The sequence below is a fragment of the Lissotriton vulgaris genome, chromosome 6 (genome assembly GCF_964263255.1).
Source record: "Lissotriton vulgaris chromosome 6, aLisVul1.2, whole genome shotgun sequence".
Lineage (NCBI taxonomy): Eukaryota > Metazoa > Chordata > Amphibia > Caudata > Salamandridae > Lissotriton > Lissotriton vulgaris.
The window spans coordinates 179672757-179698263 of NC_141694.1; the positions used below are offsets into that span (position 1 = coordinate 179672757).

General features: G+C 44.1%; 1 protein-coding gene across 1 annotated transcript in view; it reads right to left on the reverse strand.

The window, feature by feature from the left end:
• Positions 1 to 22200, reverse strand: part of LOC147706982 (cytochrome P450 2K1-like) — a 524195-nt gene extending 501995 nt beyond the window's left edge. Inside the window, exon 1 of the mRNA XM_086926210.1 lies at positions 21938 to 22200. Within this exon, the coding sequence (XP_086782336.1) occupies positions 21938 to 22123 (186 nt within the window). The 5' untranslated portion in view covers positions 22124 to 22200. The remainder of the gene's footprint in view (positions 1 to 21937) is intronic.
• Between the last annotated feature and the right edge of the window lie 3307 nt (positions 22201 to 25507).

A 25507-nucleotide genomic window follows, 5' to 3' on the forward strand; every position in this document is an offset into this window, starting at 1 on the left:
TGCTTTTGATTGAATACAGGAAGGGGACTCATCTGCACACTGAGTATGATAACAGCACCATCCGCGATGATGATGGCAAAAAAGACGGCCCGTTAACTTAAGATGAAAAGGAACAGGTAATGATTGAGGCCATGCATTGGACACAGAATCGCAGACTGGGTTATTTTGTTGTTGTTTGTTGTGCATGAAGTTATGTCATTGTGCACTAATTATCTTTCTACAGTACACACTAAACGTAACTCAAGACAATTTTCCCCTTCTTGCAAATATTTTTAATATTTGTACTTCTACTGCAGCCTGATACATTGCTTTTGATTGAATACAGGAAGGGGACTCATCAGCACACTGAGTATGACAACAGCACCGTCCATGATGATGATGCCGAAAAAGACTGGCCGTTAACTAAGATGAGAAGAAACAGGTAATGAAAATGAATAGCATGCATTGGACACCTGGCTCTGAGCGTTTGGTGTTTGTGTTTTTGTTGTTTGTTTGTTGTACATGAAGTGAAGTCAAAGTGTACTAGTAGTCTTACTGTACACACTAAATAGTGACTCAAGTCAATAATATTTCTACTCTTGTAATGTAATAACAAAATTTGACTTCTACTGCATGCCGATCTTCAGGCCGATCTTCACAGTCAGTACAAGTATTGAACAACAACAACCACAGCAGACCCAAATATCTGAGTATAAGGGGAGTCGAGTGTAACGGTGGGATGAATGCGATGCATTGCTTTATTAACGTAAATTGTAAAATGCTATGTTTGGATATGTGCGTTGTTCAACTCTTTAAAAAAAGTACTCTAAACGGAGGATGTGCTAAGCGATGTGCCATCGCTGTGGGCCTGCTCTGTCCTGTTGTTGTGGAAGGTCACTAGAGTAGAGATGATGCATACATGCTGTCTCGGAAAGTGTTCTTGTTGCACTACACCATAACTTGTGCCTTTCTTTCAACTTTGTTTCTCAATATCCCTTTTGTTTTCCATCTACAATTACAGGCTGGGCCTTGCCCTATACTTGGGAAAACATTACAATGCACACTTACCTTACCAATACATCTACATTTTCCAGGTGGGCAGTGGCGACTGGCGACACCCAAGATTGTTGGACAAGAAGAACAAGAGGAATGCCGAGATGCAAATCCAGTCCACATTTTTGACCAGGATAACACAGTAACAGTATCAACTTTCATCTTCTTTTAAATAATTTGATTCATTTTTTTGTCTACAATCTTTACAACAGTGTGTTCTTGTTGTTATTATCAATAGGTTTGGTCTCTGCTTATAATTCATCCCTACCAATATTTAAAAATTCTATTTGCTATCTGTAAAAGTATTAGGCCCAGAATAACAGAAAAGAAGTGAATGTAATCCGGGTCTCCTTATCAATGATCATCATGCATGCATTTCCTTTTTCTCCCTTAACATATTGGATATGGTAGTCTTCAAAGATTGTCGTTTGTTTGTCCATGTGTACTGTTTTTCACTGTCAAACCTTTACCCAAACCCCCTTCCCATCCATTCAACAAACCCTAACCCTCTTCCCCTGGGCTGTGTGACTTATTGAGGTGTGACTAAATTAAATGAACACCAATAATTGATCACACGCTTGCTGGGGCGGATGTGGCGAAAACCACAGTACTTCAATTTCAAGGCAGAGAGATGCTCTTCTTCTGCTTGCCCATGATGAGCAGTATATTTTAGTGGTGATTTTTATTTAACAAAGGAACATATACCGCAGCATTGATTGGATTTGTTGTCATTCCTCATACACAGCACTAACTGTTACGCTGTAGGCCTAGTGATTCGACACAACTATAGTTTGTAACTCTGTCTAGTAGGCTATCCCCACCACCATTTTGTTTTGTTGTAAAATATTTTTGCATATTATTGCAGCTCTGTAAGTTCTGTACTGTACTTAATTCTACTACTCCTCGAACAGTCTCTCAGAGGTGACTGACTTTCTCATTTTCTTTTTTGCAAATGCTGCTGCCCTACCAGTGTCTACTACTACTACTATACTACCAGTCTACCACCACCACCCCAATCATGGCATATAGAAAAAAGGAAACCATCTTCACCATGCAGTCATCGCTGTGCCTAAGTTAAACATCAAGCAAAGGTAAGAGAAGTTTGGGGGAGGCATAATTAATAATAGGCATGTTTTCAATGAATTCACACACCCCTTTGAGTCCAGATAAAGAATGCATAGACTAGAAGAGAGAGACTAAAAGTACTAGTAGGACAACTAAATCAGTGAGCGGTGTCGCATCTAGTTGACCTGCACCAGCAAGGAAACAGCAATGTCCATTGCAAACAGTGATTTGTGACATATTGATACAGTCAAAAATGGTTGTTTTTTATTCAATGGAAACCAATTTATAAATGTCACAAATGTCACTAGCCTGTTTTTCCTTTGGTTCCAAAATCCACTGGGGACAGTGAGCACCTATTGTTGTATATACTTGTAATTTTTGTTGAAATAATTTATAAAAAGTGTAAGTATTCAATCACACTGTATTCGGCCTCCTCTTTGTCTGACATCCATATGACCCAACACTCATTGCCATTGCACATTTTTATTATCATTATACTCCAGTATCTTTGCCACAAGAACCATTGTTTCTTGATACACAGTATTTACCCTGGTTTTCTTGTGTTTTTCGTAACAACAAAAGCATTCAGCATCTGCACAGCCAGTGATGATGCATGCTGCAGGCGGGCCATACTAGGAGCAATTTCTGTTACAATCAACTCTGGATCATCTGCAATAGTGACTCGATCTGAATTGTGAACCCTGCTGTCTGCAGTGTAGGCCAGAGAGAGCGGTCAGCAATGGCCCACAGCCACGTAACATGGACTGAGCTGTCCAATTTGTCAAACAAGAAGCAACACAAAGATTGTGTGGAGCCTGCAATGATGCGTATGCATGGTGCGGACAGAGCGCACTGGAGCAATGTCTTTTCCTACAGGACTGCGCCATCTACAATAACACCTCGATCAGAATTGTGAACACTGCTGTCTGCAGTGTAAATTGAAGTCAGTAGTCACACAGACATCCATGAATACTTTTTCTCACTACCTCTTCACAAAATACAACAACATAAATTACAGAAAACTCTGCAATAAATACACCAAAACAATTTGAATTGCGATCTCTGCTGTCCACAGGGTAGATTGTTATTCAGTGTTCTTTTCCACTACCAAGAAGAATTTGGTCATGGTACTAAACCTATAACTCATCTAAAAAAAATTCTTAAAGCAAGTATACTCAAAGTATAACTTTTATATTTCAATAGAAATTGTAGTTACTTGACTACTGGATTCTGTAATTAAACAATCACCACTCGATCTGAATTGTGAGCCCTGCTGACAGTGTAAGCAAGAGCCAGTGGTCATTAATGCCTCACAGCCATGTGCCGTTGGATTCGAAAGCACAGAGTTGGTTGCACCTGATCGGAGGGGGTACACAGAAATAATCACAGACTTTAACTTCTGACACCCTCAATCATAGCATCAAGACCCCGTTTCACTATTCGGACCCGCTGTACCGCTGTGTACTCCACTGACTGGTGTCAGCCAAGCATAATAATAATGTATAGCAGTTAGCTACAGAAGCACAGAGTCTGATGCACCTCAACAAAGGGAGTTGTATGAAAACCAAGCAGTAGGTAAAATCGGACATCGTCCATTGTAGGATCAAGACACTGTCCAACTGTTGGGACCTAGAGTAGGTTGCACCTGGTCGAAGTGAGTACCTTCATCTCCAATCTTTGATGCAGTTCTAACATCGTCCAATTTGGGATCAAGACACGTTCCAATGTTGATACCTGTTCGTCTACTGTGCTAGTAGTTTACAGAGCATTCCACAGTGCTGGGCCTCAGGTTGGGCGCAGTGTGCTGGGCCGGACTGGTAAGTCTGGGCACCGGGCAATCCCCTGGTAGGCTGGAAGGGGTGGGGACCGGTTTTGTGACAGGGGGCGGTTCTGTTGTTGGGGCCAATTTGGCCGTGTGGAACCAACCCCTGCGCGAGTCAGAGACAGTCATTACATGAAAAGCAGCCAGGCTTTACCTTCTCTTTCCTCCTTTCATTTATTTACTCCCCTTTGAAATGGATACAAAAAAGAAAACCATGTTTGCTGGAAATGTCTCTTTTTCTAATATTTTTCAATTCCTAAGTGTGCAGCCTCGGGGTGGAGAGAAATAACTAACTAACTAACATAACTAAAGCAAGACAGGGTGGTTACAAGGTGGCCAGATTGAACCCATTAGCGTAACTTTACAGTGTATGCCAGTGAAACGCTACTTTTGTTTTCTCATCTCTCAACATTGCTTACCCTGGGTGGGAGAGTGCACTATTTCTGAAGGTACTGAAATACCTGCTTGATGGGTGAATTGGACAACAAAATATGTACAGCGGCTTTGTGTTCACAAACATGGTCTTTTTAAACCATACAGCTTATGTTTTGTAAGGATATAAGTAATGGGCATTGAAACGGGTCCCTTCTATGCCCTTTAGTGATGGCCTTATCTTTTCAGGCAAAACCACTAAATAATTTCTGAAAATTGAGTGTAAAAAGAAAAAGGTATCCATTTTGTTGCCTGCTTACATTTCACATGCTATTTTAGGCAGCATATTGCTCTTGTCTAGTGTGTGATTTGAATTGAGTCACATCCAGGTGTTTATAGCAGGTCAGTGCAGTGCAAGTTTCTCTCAGTGGGGCAGTATGGTGTTCATTGGGGAAGAGGAGGGGGCACTATGGTCAGAACTGCTGAATTTGGAACTGGAGAACCAGGTTGAACCTTCATGACCAGTCCACCAGACCACTCTCATGAGGGAGCACATTCCCATGCTAGACTTTGGCAGACCCCACAAGACTACACTTCAATTGAACTACTTTCATATAATAACTTTTTAAGAATGCTCAGGCATTGTATCTCTGTTTTCATTATTGCCCCTTACGTCTCCAGTCTAACCAGGGATGGGTGGTGTATGGTCTATGCAAATAGGCCATTTACTTGCTAAATTAGCATAAACCCGACATCCATTTTAAAACCATGTCTATTCTTTGTGCACACGTCTCTCTGCCTGCCTATTATCCACAAATCCCTTTCACACAATTTTACTCATCCTCAGCTTCTGCTCACACGCTGGTGATCAACTACGGTGGGCATAGGGGGCACGGCCTTGGCATGGATGGAAAATCTCCTTGCAGACAGGAAACAGACTACTGTCCTTGGACAGTATTTATCAGCAAAAAAATCTAATCCAACAGGTGTACCCCAGGGATCAAGGCTAAGCCCGGTGCTGTTTAATCTATATATGACACCTCTAGTTGAGCTAATAACATCATTTAACATCAATACAGTATCATACGCAGATGATACTCAGCTCATCTTAGTCTTAGACAGCAAATCTACAAGAGCGGAGGAGAATCTTGGAAAGTGCCTCACCGCTACCTTTAACTGGATGAAGACTAACCATCTGAAATGCAACACGGGCAAGACTGAAATTCTCCCTGTGGGTCCCCAAAATCTGTTCTCCCCCCAGCTATGGTGGCCCCCAAATGAGGAAATCCCGCCAAAAACAGTACTATCCGCACGTAACCTGGGAGTCAGATTTGATGAAAAACTTTGTTTTAAACAACAAGTGAATGCAGTGGCAGGATCGTGTTTCAACATCATACGTGGTCTTCGAAAGTTTTTCAACTTCATCCCTTTGGAAGCAAAGAAGACAGTTGCAGTGGCACTAATTTCATCACGTTTAGACTACTGCAACAGCATATATGCAGGAGTGAATAGATCTACCCTGCACAGGTTGCAGGTTGTCCAAAATGCTGCTGCACGCCTGGTGCTTAATCTTCCAAGGAGATCTTCTGCTTCTGCTGCCTTAAAGCAGTTACACTGGCTCCCCATACACAAGCGAGTGCTCTTTAAGATACTGGTAATTACTTTTAGAGCATACCACAAAAAAGGGCCTAAATATCTGCTCCCACGGTTCAAGCCGTACATACCAAGTCGGAACTTGAGGTCATCAGACATGTGTCTCCTAACAGTCCCCAGATTTAGACTAGCCACCAAAGGAGGAAGATCTCTTGCTGTCCTTGGTACTAAAGCCTGGAATAAACTCCCACAAAGCCTACGGCAAATCCCCACTGAAATCGAATTCAGGAAAGCCCTGAAAACCTGGATTTTTAATCTACCAGACACGGCTAGTAAACAGTTAGTCTAGGCTCAAATAAACCTTCAGGTACTTTGAAAGTGATGTGAGTAGTATTTCCGGCCCACCATTCTAGACTACGGTTTTTACAGCGCCAAGATGCTCCATGGAGCGATAGCATGCGCTCTATAAAAACTATTTTACAATTACAATTACAATTACAATTACAATCAAGATAAAAAAACACGACACCTGGCCTTCAGGAAGCAGCTCAAGACCTGGCTGTTCGAGCAGTAGCAGACTCCCCTCCCCCAGCGCCTTGAGACCCTGCGGGTGAGTAGTGCGCTATATAAATGCTTTGATTGATTGATTGATTGATTGATTGATTGATTGATTGATTGATTGATTGATTGATTGATTTAGTAACTGGTTGGCACAGTGTGATAATCGTATCCTACCTTTATTTTCATTATAGAAGTCAGTCATTCATGTCTAATAGCTATTGTTTATGTCACATGGAACTGTAACATGTAATGTGGAATTCATTGATGCAGGAGCTTTGGTTTGAATTCAGCAGAAGCGGTTAGAGTTTGCCCCAGCTCAATGCCTTAGCTTTTTGCACAAAAATGTTTTTTTGAAACAGCTGAAGACAATAATGTATGGTTTGACCAGAAGGGTTTCGAATGTGCTTCTCAGAAGCGCAATGTTTGTGTTCCTCCTCAAAGTTCCGATTTGGGTAGAACTATTCATTCATTCATTCAAAAAACTTTATTTTGGTTTGTTTATGAACCATAAAAGTACAGAACACATTTTAGACATTGAATAAATACACATATTACATCCCAGTTGATATACATAGACTACAAATTTCCATTTGGTGGTGGAGTCCCATTAAAATTCCTAAGACAATAAGTTATATATTAACAAATTTAAAAAGTTAAAATACAGTAGAAGCCCAAAGTCTTCCTGGATGTGTTATCCAACAACAGCCCAGGAGCTTTGTTACTTCCGAAGCATTCTCCATCTTTTTAGCCACATAGAGAACAGAAACTTGGCAACGGCTGTAACTATTAGTGCATTAGTATCGGATTTTAAAATTCTAAAAAACTCTAGATAATTCCTAACTCCCAGGTTCAGACATAGCTGTATACTCCATTTCTTTCTGCTGTTGCTATAGGCAGGACAGAACAAGATTACATGCATTAGGGTCTCATTAGAGTTTTCACATCCTGGGCAGGGGCGAGCTGGGCCCTCTTTCCATTTGTCTGTATATGAATGCAGGGGCAGTGTGCCATATCTAAACTGTAGATACAACTTCTTTGCTAGAACCGGTTCAATCATATCTAGTTCCTTCTCAAAGCTATAAACATTCTTGTGATCTAAAAAGCTATCGGTGAGACTGGAGGGCCTGGCTGATTGAAGAGCTTCCTGTAGATTATGATGTTTTATGGTCTCAGCCAGGGTTTGTCTCGAGATAACTTGGCATGCAGCCTCAGGATTGGACCACAGGTTCTCCAGTCCAATCTTGGTCACTAACCCCCTTATAAATGATAGCCACTGTATCCTACCTGCACCCTGACAGGCCATCACGGTCTTCAATTCTTCTCTACAGCTCTCAAGCTCCGGGACACTCCACAATCTTCGCCAGTAAAGGAGCGGGCGAGAGGAAATTACTTCTGCAATTGGCCTCAGATTTAAATCCAGCCTTAATGGTATTAGCGGTGTGCTTTTTGGTAGAGTGAGCAGCTGCCTAATAAAGTTATTCTCGGTAACACCGATCTCATTTACTGGTCGGTGCCCCCAAAGTTCCGCCCCGTAGAGGGTGGAAGATCTTGCTTGAACTTTGTATATTTCTAGCGGAGCACTCACTAGTTTATGCACACAAGTTTTCTGCACTTTTAAGATTTCCCCCGCGGCCTGTGACAGCCCTAGATTAGCCTTAGACATTTGAGTGTCCCACCCCATTTTGTCGTTCAGTGTCAAACCTAGGTAGACAAAGTTATTTACCCTTTCCAGGGGTCGTCCATCCATTTTCGGGTGGGGGCAATTAATTGTGCTGGCGTTAAACACCATGTACTTTGTTTTATCTATGTTGATCACCAGGTTCCTTTTCTTACAGAATTCGGTAAATTTGGTCTAACACCCGCTGCATCCCCATTGGTGTTTTTGAAAGCAGCAGGGTGTCGTCCGCAAACATTTGTGCAGGGAATTTAGCGCCAGCTAAATTAGGGGCATCAATATATTTTGCGCTGGTCAGATCTTCTATAAGGCCATTTAGAAAGAGGGAAAATAGTGTGGGGGCAAGTACACTCCCCTGCCTAACCCCTTTCTCGATTGGAAATGCCCTAGACAGCTGGCCAGATTTACCAAAGCGTACCTTCGCGAAGGTTCCTTCATGGAGTCTTTTAAGTTGATGGCACAGGTAAAGAGGGATCCCATGTTGATTAGTATGCTCCACAATTGGTTCCTATCCACCATATCAAAGGCGGATTTGAGGTCCACAAATGTTAGATACAGGCTACCCCCATCCAAGACCACATGCTTCCAATAAAGTACCTGGAGCCGTAGTAATTGGTCGATGGCCGATGTTTTGGCTCTGAACCCTGCTTGCAGGTGGGAGAGAATATTATTCTCTGTAATCCAATCCTGCAGGCGTTGTAAAAGGAGTCTGGCATAATTTTTTTGTGTGACATCAATAAGGCTAATTGGCCTGTAGTTTGATGGTACCAGCGGGGAGCCCTTTTTATAAACCGGGATGATTTCGGCCCCCAGCCAGGTGCTAGGGAGTTCTTGTCCGTCCAAAATGGCATTAAATAGGACAGTCAAGTAGGGACCCATATCTTCAACTCATCTCTATAAAGATCACCAGGAATCCTGTCCAGCCCCGGGGCCTTATTAGTTTTCAGTGCTAATACCGCTAGTGTCACTTCCGACAAAGTAAATAAAGGAGGGCACCAGCTAGGATCCAACCACAGAGGAGAACTTGGTAGCTCAAGAGTTAGGGAAGCAGGACTAGAGTAAAGATCTTTGAAGTAAGCACACCAAACTTCCTCAGCGATGTTAGGGTCGATCTTAGACTTGCCCTCTGCCTTCCCGGTGTGAACCAGATTCCAGAATGATCGTGCATCTTTCACAATCAGTGCCTGTTTGATTGCCTGCCATCTCTCAGTTTCCCATTCAGATTTTGCATGGAACAGGAGATCCTTATAAGCCTTCCTTGCAATCATAATGGAAGTCTTACTGCCTGTTTTAAGAGCAGATACTAAAATAGTTTTTGCCCTCCTACATGACTGGTTATACCAGGGATTAGAGTCCCGTGGCTGCCGTTGGCTCTGGTTGGAGGATTTGTAAAAACTGCCTGCCAGGGTCTTCATTAATTCTTTATGGATTTCTACAGCCTTTGCGCCTGCCGCAAAATTTGAGGCACTCTCATTCAATGCTAGCACCCGCTCTAGCTGGGGAATTACACTATTGTACAGTAAAGCCAGATTTTCTGGTGAGGACTTAATAGTGGCCCAACGGATTCTTTTCCCACCCTGTATAATTCTAATATTACTTGATACAGCGTCAGCCTCTTGTGGCACCGCCTCAGGCTGTGGCAGATCCAACTCTACTACCAAAGGGTTGTGATCACTTTCCGAGCGATCGTGTACCTGGAAGTTACAAATCATTGGCCATAAAGACAAGCTAGCCATAAAATAGTCAAATATTGACGAATGGCCCATTCCATTATAAGTACACTTTCCTGGGCTATCCCCTGGAAAGTGACCGTTACATGCTCTAAGTGAATGTGTATACGTTAAGGATGTGAGCTGCATGACCATAGGTGACCAGGATTTAGTTTGGTAGACATTAGGGAATGGAATCTGGCAGACGTCATCCTCGTCTGATGATATCTGAATGGCCCCCCCAAGTGGTTCATAGTGGCAGTTAAAGTCTCCCCCTATTAACACCTTAGTCTCGCTAGGGAGACTATTCAATAAATTAGGTAAGGCCTCTAGAGTCTGTGAGGTTCCTCCCACACGAACAGGACGTGAGTAAATGTTAATAATTGCCAATTTAGGTGTTTTTGGGCGAGCTAAGAGAATGCATAATAAGTCACAGCTATTAGTGCTAATCCTTTTAACAGAAAACCCAAGATGGACACCCACCCATATAGTCAGGCCACCAGATGGCCTGCCTCTAGCACCCTTTATGGCGAGTTCAGTGTAGGTAACATACCCCATTCTATGGAGGGCGGTCGTAGCCCATGTTTCCTGAAATATACAGATTCCATGAGTATCCACAAAATCACACCAATCAGTGCTGTCTAATTTTGTAGCCAAACCCGTCACATTCCATGATAGGGCCGCTAAATGTCTGCTTTGTCGGCTAGGTGGCTCAATTGACTGGTTGGAAGATGTAGCAGTTCCTAAGATTGGGTCGCATCAACCTAGTCCAAATCTTTGCGTCCACCCAAGCTAGCTCCCCTTTACCCACCTTTGAACTAGTTAAGGGAGGGGTGGTGGAAACGGGAAGTCAATCACAGCCATCGAAACAGGAAAGAACACCATAGCTGTTAGAAATTTCCAGCGGGGTAAAAGGGATCAAGTGCTCCATACTCCTGTTCCCATACAAATGGTCCGACCCCCCTGGAAGCATGCTGTGGCCACCAACAGGGACTGTATTCCAACCCGATGTGTTCCCAGTAGGCAAGGGCCTAGACGGATGACCCGTGTATCTGTTATAGGGTGGCATGTACGCATTCTTATTGCGGTGAGGATCAGCAAGCCCTACGGGGAAAAAAGGGGGAGTCACAAGCGATCTTGGATAAAAATATGTTAGATCGTGTGGGACTATGGCAGTGTTCAAGTTCCCCTAGGACCCTGTTAGTATACATCTGACTGCCTCTGGGTCCCTAAAGTTTATTACTACAATATCTCCCTTGAGGTTTTTTTCCCTGCTGCCCAACCAAGGGAGGTGCCTGACGTGGACTATCTCTCCGTTAATGTAGTATGGGAGTGGTCTATTTTGTCCTAACCAGTGGAGAATTTTGTTTTTTAGCTGGGGATGCCCCTCCCTTTTACCTGCCTCTAAAGTAGGGACTCCTGTGAGTACGACTACGAAAGGCACAGCCTCGGGGGGTAATTCAACATTATGGCCCTGTAGTTTATCATTAGTGGGCAAGCTCAACCTTCCCCTTCCCAATTGCTGGTTCGTGACGCTGGGGTTATCCCCTCCCTTCTGTGGTTCTCTAGCAGCCTGGGCTATAGATTTTGCCCCTGTTGCCACAGGCACCTGGGCATGCTGGGATGCCGAAGTTTTCCGTTGGATATTACTGGGGGGATTGTTAGCTGTATTATTATCCTTACTGGAGCTCTTGAGAACAACTGCTGCTCTCGGTTTGTTATTGCCAGAAGGTTTGTTGGCTCCAATATTGCCATTGTTAGGACCCTTAGAGGCAACCAGAGTAGGGGCAAGGGCAGTTGGAGTCTGAGGTGGAATCATCGGTGAAGTGGTGGGCCTTAGGATGTTCGTAGAAGGCCCTACCCCAACGTTATCAACATACAATGCCTCTAAATTATCAAGTCGTTGTTCCACCCTCTTTAGAATATCCAATATAGGAAGCATAAAGGACCTAAATAGCTGATCTATGGAATCCCACGGGGTACCAGAGAGTGGTAAAGCTTCTTGACAAAGGGGGGAAACTACCCCAGATTCACTTAATAGGTTGGTATCAGGCAATATAACATTTGTGTCTAGAGGTGCTATTGCCGCTGGCACTATGTCAGATGGTGCTGGGGCCTTAGTCATAGTTACAACAGTGGTCTTACTTTTCAGGGATTTACCGAACTCGGAATGGCTAAGCTTACCCCTCTGAGGTGCACCCCCCCCTTCTCCTTTTAGATGGTGGTGGGCCAGGGGCTTTGGTCATGTGTAGCGTCTTGCCCTTCCTTTTAGGCAACTCCCTAGCTGGAGCACAATGCACATTTTCAACGTCTGGTCCTGTGCAAGGAGCGCATGAAGACAACACATTAAGTGAAGGACCGATGGTTGCTGTACCAGGGAGCGGTGGAGTGTCTCTGAGGAGTTGGGGAAAATTGTCCAAGGGCAGTGGATCTTCACTGTAGGTATCGGTGTCAGTATCCGGCAGGACAGATATAGGCGCCAAATCAGTAAATGATCTATTTTTCAGGAGCTCGATAAAGCGGCGACGTTCAATCCTACGCTCAGTCAACAGGTTATCCTTATCCAAATCCACAGAGGCCCTGGTGAAGTAGTTCTCCAATGTACCTTTGCTGCCCCCCGCGGTTATCGGTTTGTCACAATTTGTAGACATAATGATGTAATCCTACCTTCCCCTTGAGAATGAAGGCGTAAGAGGGGTGGCCCGTCCCGTCCTTGGTCGTCCCCGGACGGCCACAGACGGCCCGCCCTTTGCCCGGGCTTCTCCCGGCGCGTCCCGCAAAGCGTGGAGAATGACTGACAGAAATAGAGGAAATGGCGGTCCGGGGGCGGGGCTCACAGGTGCGCAGGCCAGGTGGTCAAGGCCGAGCAGGGACTCCTGGGAGAGTGAGTCCCTGCAGCGCTACAATGCCCATCCTGTGAGCAGCCCACACGCCCCGTGGCAGAACGCCACAGAGATCAGCGCTGCCTCCAGGCAGCGCGAGGAGTGGGGGCTACAACAATGCCCAGGCGAAGAACAGGAGCTGAAGCCGATCCCAACAGGTACGGGCGGCAAGCACACACACGAACAGGAAAGCGTCCCAAAGATGCTGGAGCAGGCGGGACCTTTACAGCCTGCTGCCGGTCCGGGGGCGGGGCTCACAGGTGCGCAGGCCAGGTGGTCAAGGCCGAACAGGGACTCCTGGGAGAGTGAGTCCCTGCAGCGCTACAATGCCTGTCCTGTGAGCAGCCCACACGCCCCGTGACAGAACGCCACAGAGATCAGCGCTGCCTCCAGGCAGCGCGAGGAGTGGGGGCTACAACAATGCCCAGGCGAAGAACAGGAGCTGAAGCCGATCCCAACAGGTACGGGAGGCAAGCACACACACGAACAGGAAAGGTAGAACTATTACCAATTCTGGCATGCACCAGATTGAATCTACTGTACAAGAGATTGCTGACTGTTCTACTGTTGATAATTTTTTGTTACAAAAAAGGGGTGCCAGGGTACCTAAGAAGTTTGATGATTACATTTTGCAAATTTTTTGTTTTCTTAAAGGATACATGTGGTAATTGTATCCTTCCTTTATTTTCATTATAGAATTTAGAGTCATTCAAGTCTAATAGGTATTGTTTATGTCACATGGAACTGTGACATGTAATGTGGGATTTACTGATGCAGGAGCTTACGTTTGAATACAGCAGAAGCGGTTGGAGTTTTCCTCAGCTGGATGCCTTAGCTCTTGCACCAGTGGGTTCATTTATGGCACTTAAATAAACACAATTTTTATATCTTTCAAACTCAGAGCGATTAAGGCTCTGACGCGGTCTGAGACAGGGCCGGCAGACATTTTGGGGGGGAAACGAGGTGAGCGCACTAGTTGTTGGGCTACCTCCTGCCCTCAGTATTTAAAGCGTGCTGTGATGCGCCGACACAGATTAGTATGTCGTCTTTATCTCCCCTGAGGCGGAAGCCGGGGGCTAGGCTGCCTGTAAACTTTTAAAACATTTTTGTAAATTCTGTTGCGCCTCATTACTAATATTTTGTTTCATTAAACTTTTAATAAGGAACCTATCTGCCCCTTGTAGGACTTGAACCCTGCTCCCCGCCCAGAGCGATTAAGGCTCTGACGCGGTCTGAGACAGGGCCGGCAGACATTTTGAGGGGGAAACGAGGTGAGCGCACTAGTTGTTGGACTACCTCCTACCCTCAGTATTTAAAGCGCTCTGTGACGTGCCGACACAGATTAGTGTATTGTGTTTATCTCCCCTGAGGCGGAAGCCGGGGGTTAGGCTGCCTGTAAACTTTTAAAACATTGTTGTAAATTCTGTTGCGCCTCATTACTACTATTTTGTTTCGTTAAACTTTTACTAAGGAACCTATCTGCCCCTTGTAGGACTTGAACCCTGCTCCCCGCGCAGAGCGACTAAGGCTCTGACGCGGTCTGAGACAGGGCCGGCAGACATTTGGGGGGGAAACGAGGTGAGCGCACTAGTTGTTGGGCTACCTCGTGTTCCCCTCCACCCCATGGATGCAGGTCTCCGTCCGCACAGCGGGCGGGCGCAGCGGGCGTGCCGGCGGCGCGCCGAAGGGGCTCTTGGTCTATAGGCCTCCGGGGGCACTTGGGCAATTTTGTGAAGAGCTCTTGAGCTGTGCTATTAATCTCTCCTGCAATGCCTCCAACTTTACTATGCTGGGAGACTTCAATATACATTTAGAAGAAGCTGACACCCCTGCATGTCAGAGTTTGACGACAGCGCTAGAGGTGGTCCAATTTAAACAAATTATTAAAGGTCCCACACATAAAGCGGGACACACACTTGATCGCTGCTATACCAACCTAAGTACGTTGAAGTTTGAAAACTCGACGATGGTTCCTTGGTCTGACCATGCTCTCTTTTCCCTTACCTACCAAGAACAGCCAGACCAGGCTCACCTTTCTAAAAAAAATAAGTCGAGTTTGGTCTAAACTGCCAATGGACAAATGGATTGTTAACCTTAGAAAAACCATGCCCGAAGCTAGCAATGATCCCCTAGAAGCAAATGCTCGCTTTAATCAGTGGTTGGAGGTATCACTAGACCTGGACCTCCCTAAAGCTGAATTCTCTCATCGTAGGGGGCGAATAAAAAAGCTTGGTATACCCCAGAACTTAGAATCCTTAAACAGCTATGTAAGCACAAGGAGAGGAGGTGGAGGAAAGACTACTGTGAAGATATTAAATAACATCTATAGTTTAGCTTTACGCAACTATAAACGGGCTATTAAAGTCACCCTGTCCAATTACTATCAAGAGAAAATTACTTCCGCCGCTAGTTCCTCTAGGGAAATTTTTTTAATTTTGTAAGTCCCTAGTCACTCCCCCTACTCCCACTAACGACCCGCTTCTGGCTTACCCTCGCTGCAGAGAGTTAGCAAACTTTTTTGCTTCAAAGGTAGTAAACATTTACTCGTCATTTCAGGTGACCCCCGTAGGTCCACTCATTCCCCCTGCCCAAGACCAGATCCTGCTCAAGGAATTCTTTCCCCTTGACTGTGCGAAGGTTCAATTGCTCTTGGGGAATCTGAAAACAGGCTCACCAATCGATGTAGCTCCACCACCATTTCTTAATTTGGTCTCAGACACGGTGGCCCCGGTGATTCAGGATGTGATTAATACCTCCTTGGCAGCTGGGTTAGTTCCACCAGCGTGGTGGAAACAGGAAAGAGTAAGGGCGTTATTAAGCAATCCCAATCTTAACCCTGATGATTGGGCTAACTACCGCCCTATCTCTTTGTTGCCTACTACTAGTAAGATTGCCGAAAAATATGTTAACTCCCTGTTATCCACCTCCATCGAAAGTAACAATCTACTACATCCCACCCAGACTGGGTTTAGGTGCAAACAGAGCACGGAAACTGCCCTTATTGCAGTAGTGGAGGAAACAAGGAAGATAGTAGATGGAGGGAACTGTGTTGCCATACTTTTATTAGATCTCAGTGCGGCCTTTGATACCATTAACCATACTATTCTGACTCAAAGATTGAGTAAATTAGGAATCACTGGGACCGCACTGAGGTGGCTTCAGTCCTTCCTCTCCAATCGGACCTTTTCAGTGTTCGAGGATGATGCTGTATCTTCCCCAATGCATCTACAATGCGGTGTTTGCCAGGGTTCATCCCTCAGCCCGACCTTTTTAACATCTATATGAGACCACTGGCTGAGGTGGTGTTACCCTGGGGGGTGCAACTGGTGACTTATGCTGATGATCTCAGCTCATCATCACTCTGTCCGGGCAGGAGTTGACTTACAACAACCTGTCCTCCTGTCTCAGCAGAGTTTATGAGTGGATGAATGAGTCCTTCTTGAAATTAAATGGAGCTAAAACCGAGGTCCTGATGCTGGGACAAAAAGCACCCACCTCTGTAGACGGATGGTGGCCAGATATTCTGGGCCTGCCCCCGCTCCCAAAATAACAAATTAAGAGTCTGAGAGTTTGGCTGGACCCAGCTCTCAATTTTCTAGTACAGGCTCGAAGTTAGCAGGGACCTGCTATGCCCTGATCAGATCAATTAAGATAATCATAGGGCTACTTCTGTTTGAGGCTAGGCGGATACTAGTACAGGCGTTAATTTTATCATGCCTGGACTATTCCAACGCAGTCTACCTAGTGGCCCCAAAGGGGACACTTAAGATCTTACAGACCGTCCAGAATTGTGCAGCCCGGATGTTATTGGGCATCCCACGAAGAGCCTCAGCCAAACCAGCGCTTCAGCAACTCCACTGGCTGCCTGTACAACAAAGGATTGAATTCAAGGCCATGACTATTGTTCATAAAGCCCTGACTAATTCAGGACCAGACCTCCTCTTACCTCTGTTCCGCCCCTATCAATCATGCAGGACCCTAAGATCCAGTAATAAGAATCTACTGGTAATCCCTAGGATTAGGAGAATCAGTATGGGCGGTAGGCGCTTTGCGTTACAGGCTGCAAAACTCTGGAACAACCTCCCTGATGTTATTCGTCTGGAGGAGAATCACCTCAGGTTTAGGAAAATGTTGAAAACATTTCTGTTCCTCTAATACAGCAGAGATGAATGCACCACTTAAGTGCTGGGATGCCTCCGGGTAACCATGCGCTATACAAATGTGTAGTCATTCATTCATTCATCGCTTTATTTATCACAGCCACTCTCTTAGACACACCTGATTTCACCATTTGTCTTCTGTGGCATTGGAACATTCTGCATTATATTTTTCACGATTATTTCTTTATTCCTGCTGGCTAAAACACTGCATTTGAGTCTTCAGACCGGTAGGGGTGAGTAGTTCGCTTTCCACTCCCTGTATAGTATAAACGAATACTAACACACTATTCACACAGGTATGCTACAGCGGCCAGTATCCTACAGTGCCCACAGCACATCAATTTACAGCAATCAGCTCACGGCTGAGGCTCACAGTTTCATCCTCGAGTCTTCAGACCGGTACCAGTGAGTAGATTGCTTCCTATTCCCGCTATACTCTAAACACATAATAACACCACCTGCACAGCTATGCTACAGTGGCCAGTATGCTACAGCGCCCAGAGCACATCAGTTTACAGCACTCGGGTCACGGTTTACGCACACGCATTTATCCCCAAGAGTACCAGCACCTCATCTCAGCACCATCTCACTCTGGGCAAAACAGCACTTTCCCACTGGTAGGGGTAAATACTTTGCTTCACACTCCCTGTATAGCACGCCCTAACCACCCTGGTGGGGGTAAATACTTTGCTTCAGCCAGTATGCTACAGCGCCCAGAGCACATCACTTTACAGCACGCAGCTCACGGTTAAGGCGCACACTTTCATCCCCGAGTGTAATGGCACCTTACCTCAGCACCATCTCACTCTGGGCAAAACAGCACTTTCCCACCGGTAGGGGTAAATACTTTGCTTCACACTCCCTGTATAGCACGCCCTAACCACCCCACAGAGCTCACAGCACTCCTATCCTCCCCTTTCCTACATTTTTGCCCTTTTTTCCCCTTACTCGCTTCAACGGAATCACAAAATTGCTGCCAACACATCCTAGTTGCAACCGTTCGCAGCCAATAAGCAGCAAGCTTGTGCTTGTAATGCCTCAGCCAATCAGATGGCAGAATTCCCAAATATCGATACCTGTGAATTTTGATATTTCTCCAAAACTACTGAACGGATTTACACCAAATAAACGAAAGCACGCTTTCTAGACTAAGACCCTTCTCCCTGCCAAATTTGGGGTAATTCGGTTCACCCGTTTAACCTGTAGCCTTGTCTAAAGTTCCCTATGGAAATTGCATTGAGGAAACACGTTATGGGACCCCCCTTTTTTCTCACCCCCAACAAATCACCCCCAAACTTTCAACATAGGAGCAGATAGAAACATAGAATTAATTTGAAAAATGTCATGAAGATTTATCAAATGACCCTAACCTTATAAGCAAACCAAAAAATGCTCTTCCTATGGAAACTTGGTCCTAACTATAACTACCTACTGGTGACCGCCAGTAGGTAATATATACATATAGAGACACACACACACATTTGTATAAATGCTTAATACTTACATTAAAAAAATATGCCTTTATTATTCATGCCTTTACAACAAAATTTGTTGTAAAGGGGTGCGTGGAAAAGGCACAAGCTTTGTAAAATCCTTCGCGGCAATGTTTATGCTTGGTAATGGTACCTGAGTTTAAACAGCTGTGTTGTAATGGTTATGCATGGTAATGGCTGCATTGTAATGACTGTTTCCCCAAAGGGGGATTATGTGTTGGCTGGATGGGGCACTTGCTAGGGTGGTTATGCAAAGCTGTTCCCTGCCTTACTTACATTTTAAAGGACTGCCTCTAACACACAAAAGAACTTTGACACCAGCCTTCTGTCAGTAGAGCCTGCCTAGATCCCTGAGAGGGGAAGAGAGGAACTTTCCAGAGCCAGCAGGTTAATTTCCCATGTAAAAATGCCTGAAAGTATACTATGAACTTAGCTCCTAATGGTAGCAAGAGCTACAATGACAGCAAAGGCTAATTTAATTTTATTATAGATAAAGACATACATAACACGTTCATTGTGTTACTGCTATTTTGCTAATTTTAAAACACTGGCATTCTTATTTTCTAGCATGAATACCTTTTGATTAAATCATTATTTTCTTTGTTTTAGTTATTATACAAATGCATATACGTTATTTGTGAATTTTTTTGCTTACTGTACCATTTGAGACAGACAGTAGTTTAGTCTGAAGTGTTGAGATATCTGTAAGTATAATCCTTGTACACTGTTTAACATTCTCTAATGAGTAATCATCCTGTCCTGTATCTGAAAATTAGTTCAGTTGTTGCAGACAAAAATTCAAGTTTAGAATGGCTAAAACATGTACAGCACAACAATTTTCGTTTTTTTATATATTAAAGGCCAGATGTACTAAGGTTTTTTGCGGGCGCAGATGGGTTTTATAACTATTTGGAACCCGAAAAAACTGTGTGGCCCACGTACTAATCTTATTTTGCGAGTCGTGAATCAATTTGCGTCTCAAAAAATAGGATTAGCGACTCGCTAATTGGAAGGGGAGTTCCAAGGGCATCCCTTCCTAAATGCGACTACGTAAGATAAGTATGACTGTATTGAAACTGCAATTGCGGGTTCAAAACAGTCACAGTTTACCACCCATCCCCTTTGTGAGTAATTCTCAAACTATTTTGTAATGGCAGGACCACTACCTGCGCTTAAAAAATTAAAACTGAAATGTTTCATTTTTATTTTTTAAATGCATTCCGTTTTCCTATAAGTAAAACAGGCTGCATTTAAAAAAAATCTGCTTTTTTTAAAAGAAGTCCCAGACATGGTGGTCTGCTGACCCCTGCGGTCTACCAGCCCTAAGAGTGAAAGCCATTCCAATGGGGTGGCAAATTGTGCTTGCCTCATTAATATGCATGAGGCATGCAATGTGCGACCCCATTTGGAATCACACACAGTGTCTGAGACACTTGTGCATCCCAATTTGCGAGTCGCAAATGTGATGCAATTTGCGACTTGAAAATTGGCGGGTCGTACATCTGGCCGGATGTATGACGTTACAACGCATACTTTTACCACGCATACCATTACAACGCGGTATTTACAACGCAAACCGTTACAACGCATAGCGCTTAGAGTTGCTGGATAGTGGTAAGTATAATTTTATATTCCAACTCCAGTCCCCGTGGACACTAGGGAAGGTGTTGGATATAAAATTATACTTATTCCCTATCCTAGAGCGCCCCCCAGCGCAATGGGTTGTAATGGTATGCGTGGTAATGCCTGCGTTGTAATGGTAGTGCGTGGTAAAAACTTCGTTGTAACAGTTGTATACCCATCTGGCCCCAAGTATTTTTTCCACAGTAGATATTTATTACCCATGTTTTGTATTCTAGAAATCTTTTAGTGCCTTACAAACACAATAAGTATTCATATCTGCTAGAACTGGTTAAAGTTTATCCAGTGGCATTAAAAGAATGACAGCAGTATAGTAGTTTATTTGTATTTTTAGTCACATGGAATGTAGCACGATCAAGGCTAAACCAGACGCCAAGCGCAATAACGAGAAATGTGATGACATGCTACAAGGAAACAACCAGTGCCGGGTACGTCCATTGAGGGCGTTGGGGCATTGCGCTACTAATGCCACATGCTATACATGCCACAGCTTCTTCCTGCATCACACACACTTCACCAGTCCACTTGAAATCGGACCGGCCGGACGCCCGAGCCAGATTCGCTGAAGGGGGTGGGGCAGCACAGCAGGGTAACTGTGACTGACAGTACAATGGTAGTGCTACTAGCACAGCAGGCCCGGCCCAGCAGCATGCTCGAGTCTGGGCAGATAATTTTTCCGATCTGCCCGAACATGCGCAATAGTAGCCTGCCTATGACTGAGGGCAGAGAGCCCTGTGCACATGAGAGATGGAAGAGGGGTACTGAGGGCAGATGATCAGAGTGGTGTTCTTATCCTTACATCAGTCGCTGCGCTTCTGCGGGATCTCTCTCACTTAATTTATTTATGTATTTATTTGATTTGTTGTGTGCTGACTTTTGGCACGTGGCCACTTTGTAATGCTGTTTTGGATATTGAGTCTAGGTGTATTTCATGTGTAACCAAAACCCCTACATACCTACAGGATACAGGATGAGCAAAATCAGGTCACTTGTTCTTTACTCAGTTCACAGGGCTCCTCTGCGGCACTTTAACATTTTTCAGGGACTTTTTCTTTGCACGGGATGGGAGGCATTCTGTGAGTTTTGTAGAAAAGCCTCATAAAGAGGCAGGTTTTAATTGTTTCCTTTGCCACTGCCCGGTGGGAAGGATCCTGAGTTGTGGGCAGAAAGCATTCCAGTGCTGTTCTTCGCAGCTTTAGGTTTGCTTGAAAATGCACCATTTGCCCACTCTTTTTTCAAAACTTTCTCAGGGGGGATACCCCCCAACCTCCCTTAGGTGGTTCACGCTTGCTCACTTGCCGCAGTGATGCACGACAATTCTTTTACGCCACACCACTTTCAAATGTCACCAGCCGCCACTGGCAACAACGATGATATTCAAAGGAGAAACAGGAGAATAAATTACAATAGAAACAACATAAAATAAAGGGTAGTGTGCTTAATCTATATAGTAATGTATGCATGAGAACACAGCTGACATACAAAAAAGTCACACAGTGCAGGAGTACCACATACATTGCATGAAATATAAGTTGGTAGAATCAAATATAAGGAAGGACATCGAGATGATTAACATGTCAGCAAATCATTTTCTTGAAATGCTGAAATAAATTTGAACAGTAGAGGGTGTGAGCAAATAGTCACTTCGAACACAATTTAGAGAAAAATAGATATGATTAAAGCGACAGAATAATTATTCCTGAAATGGAGAAATACAACGAATGAGTAAGCAGTATTGGGCAAATCAAACAATATTCCTGTGTAACTGAATATCTCTTTCAAGCCGAAAATAATCTTTTGAACTACCTGGTGCCTTTTTAAAGGAACCGATTTTTTCTAAACATCTGCTTAATCTTTCGGTACATGGAATGTACTCAACTCATATGCTGCACTACATTTTCAAGCTGAGAGTGAAAAAATAAATCGTGTTACCTCTAGGAAGGTTTTATGTGGTCTCTTCAGGTTTAGAAGATGCAGGTTTCCAATCAGCGGAAGGGGTCTCGGTCCAGGTGGAAATTTCTCGGAGATGTTCCTCGTCCAGGCATCGCTTGTTGTTTTTATATTAACAAGAATCAAAATAAAAACCAAAAGAATGATTATCAATACTGCTAAATACATGTCAAGTTCTCGGTGGTTATAATAAAAACAGAAGCAGATTGTTCCCTTCAGTTTCTAAAACATTTTAACTGAGGAAGTTTTGTCGGTGAACTGATCTATAAGCTTTGGGTTGTAAATGATTAATTTATTTCACCAAGGGAGCCTCCCAACACCGGACTCGTTTAATTTTCCTTCTGATTTACACAAATCCCTGTCATACTGTGTATTGTTACACCAATATCAGGAGAATTGGGTTATAAAAGGATGGATACACTTCATTTCATATTTTATGTATAGGTTCCATAGGAAATATTTAGGGGCATATTACCAAGCAATAGCGATAATTATCGCTATTGCTTGGTTAGAGACAAAAATTTACCGCTGAGCTGCGGCGATTTTTATCGCAGATAAACCTTGGTATTACCAAGGTTTATCGCAAATGCGATAAAAATCGGCCACAATGCATGAATATCGCTGAAAAGTCAGCGATATTCATGCATTACCGAGCTAATGCTCTTAGCCATGTTATCCACCTCCCATTGGATAACATGGCTAAGAACTGCTCAGGGCAGGTGTTAGCTTTTGAAGATATTCGCGCTTAGCGCGAATATCTCCAAAAGTTGGTAATAGGAGATAGCGATGTTAGCGACTGTTTCCAGTCGCTAACATCGTGGCACGCCCACTTTGCATGTCATTAGTGATAAATATCATTGACATGCAAAGTGGGGCCCAAGATGGTCGCTATCTCCTACTAGCTGTCGCTAACTGGTGTTAGCGACAGCTAGGTAATAGGGAGATAATGTTATCTCCGCTTTCTTGGCTTTTAAAGCCAAAAAAGCGGAGATAAACCCCCTTGATAATATGCCCCTTAGTGTTTGCAGCCGGATTGTTAATCTGGTAATTCACTGCTATGATGTAGCTTTAGTTGATAACAAAACAAAGCTTGAAAGCAGGGAGTGCAGTATCTGAAGCAGCAGGAAGGGAATGCTCAGAGGGGCACATTAGCAAGAACCTCGTTAAAAATATCGCTGTTTTAGCGGCAGGAAACTGCTGCTAAAACGGCGATAATGGGCTTGCTAACATGCGTTATTGAATTGCAATTGAAGCCCAAGTTAGATATCCTGCACATCTAACCTGGGCTCCAATTGGAATTCTGTCACGCATATTAGCAAGCCCATTATCGCCGTTTTAGTGGCAGTTTCCTGCCGCTAAAACGGCGATGATTTTAATGAGGTTCTTGATAATATGCCCCTGAGGGTGTTAGGGGTGGGTGTTAGGAGGTCATGTACGTTGTTTTTAAATTTGGGTCAGGAAGAAGAGTTCATCTTAGGTATGGCTCCCCAAATACTCTTTGAAAGAAGGGGCAGATGATTGTGGGGACTATGCATAAAATAAAATGATAGATGGGTAAAATTGAATTATCTTGATGTTTTTCACCTCGGGATTCTGAATGACATCATAGACAACTCTGTGTTAGGATGCAAATGTCCTCTACATAGTGATGGATGTGCACTACTGCTTTGAGTGCCCTAGCTGCATTGATATCTATTTTTTTTATAACCACATGTTATAAATTTTATACCATGAAAGATGGTAAGATATAACAAAATGACACACTGGTATTGTATTACAGAGAGTGACATAGAATTTGGTTAAAGCAACCACATTAATCATGCAGTACATTTATAAGAAGCAACACCCACGTCACAATAGTAGTTTTAGTCCTAAACAAATTTGCCTAGCCATTTCTCCCAAACCTGTCTATGCTTATTGGGTCAACCACTCGCCTCATAGCCTGGTTGTTTTTGTTGTGCACACCAGTTAACACCTCTGCATCATAACGAAGGGTGGGAGGACTAGAAGACCTCCAGCAAGCAGCAATCTCTCATTTGGCGACCAGAAGGATTGTACCTAGAAATGAACGCTCAGCTTTTGTGCCTTTGGAGCACCTTGAAGACACCAAGTAATATCAGCAATGTGCCAGAGTTGGAGATATTTAGAGAATTGGATATGGACAAGGGCCTAAAGGTGTGGAGGTCCTGGAAAGAACATATGTGCATCCCTGACCAGATGCCGCCTAGGTGTGTGATGCCAATAAGGTTCTAGCTGTTAAAACCTTGCAGCGCCACCACCACCATCCTCAGCCAAGTGCCATGCCAGAGACTTGTTTTCTGTGTAAGCTTAGCTTCCAATTATCCATGTCAAAAAGGAGCTCTCCAGGCCAGGAGAACCGTCCGGGTCACTTGGGACTGAGAGTTAGAAATTGGAGAGCTTTAGAGTATGGCCTTCAGGTGAGGGAAGCCCAAAAAACATAGCTCAAGTTAATAAGCAGGATCCCACCACCCCCATTAACCATATCATGAATGACTAGGAAATGAGAAGCTAAATATTAAAGATAAAGCTTGGTCATTCCAAAGCCACCATCTTAAGAACCTTGCTGACAGTGAGTGCATGCCAGACGGGGTTGAGACCCATGCCACAGGAAGGATGCCGGCATTCTTTCCAAAGCCTGAAGCCATGTTTAAGGCACATGAAGCAGTACATTTTAAAAAAAGAAACTGCATAAAAACCGTAATTTTATATTAAGCTATACAGCCCATTACGTTTAGGGGACGGGATTGCCATTTAGTAAGGCCTGGCATAGCCTTCCGTACCAGGAGTTTTCCCAGTTGCAACCCAGACACCTTAATATTTGAAGCTAAGCCAATGGAGAGGAATATTTGTTTGCAAATCAAATTAGTCTATAGATAGAGCCAGAGGGACCAATATTGACTTGGAGGGATTCATTTTAAGACCGTAGGCATCCTCAAAGCCTTGCAAACGTTGGCGACATCGGGGACCACTCCTGGCAGGGTCCGTAAGATAAAGAAGGATGGCATCTGCATATAAAGCTACATGGTCATCTTGACTATTAGCCCACATCCAACCTCCTACCTGGCAATCTGTACAAACAAGTTGGACTAGTGGCTCAATTACAAGTGAAAAAAGGAGTAGAGAGAGGGGGTAGCCCTCTCTGGTCCCTTTGTTCAATGGGAAAGGCTACCAAAACAGCACCAGTAATCGGGAGCTATGCAGTAGGGTTGGAGTAGAGGGCTCAAATCATTCCACAAAATTGAGGTCCGATTCCATCACAGGTCATCACTAGGTGAAGGTAACTCCAGTCCACCATATCAAAGACCTTTTCAAAGTCAATGAAAAGTAAAGAAAAAATCATGTGGCAATTGATAACAGTGAGCCAGGACCACATGAAGGTGCTAGAGATAGTGCCTCATGCTGCGAGTCGGCATGAAGCCACATTGATCAGGTTGAATCACCTTAGACATGGTTAGCTTGAGGCGATCGGCCAGCATGGTGGCAAAGATTTTGACCTCTCCATTAATGAGGGATATTGGACCATAGTAAGTC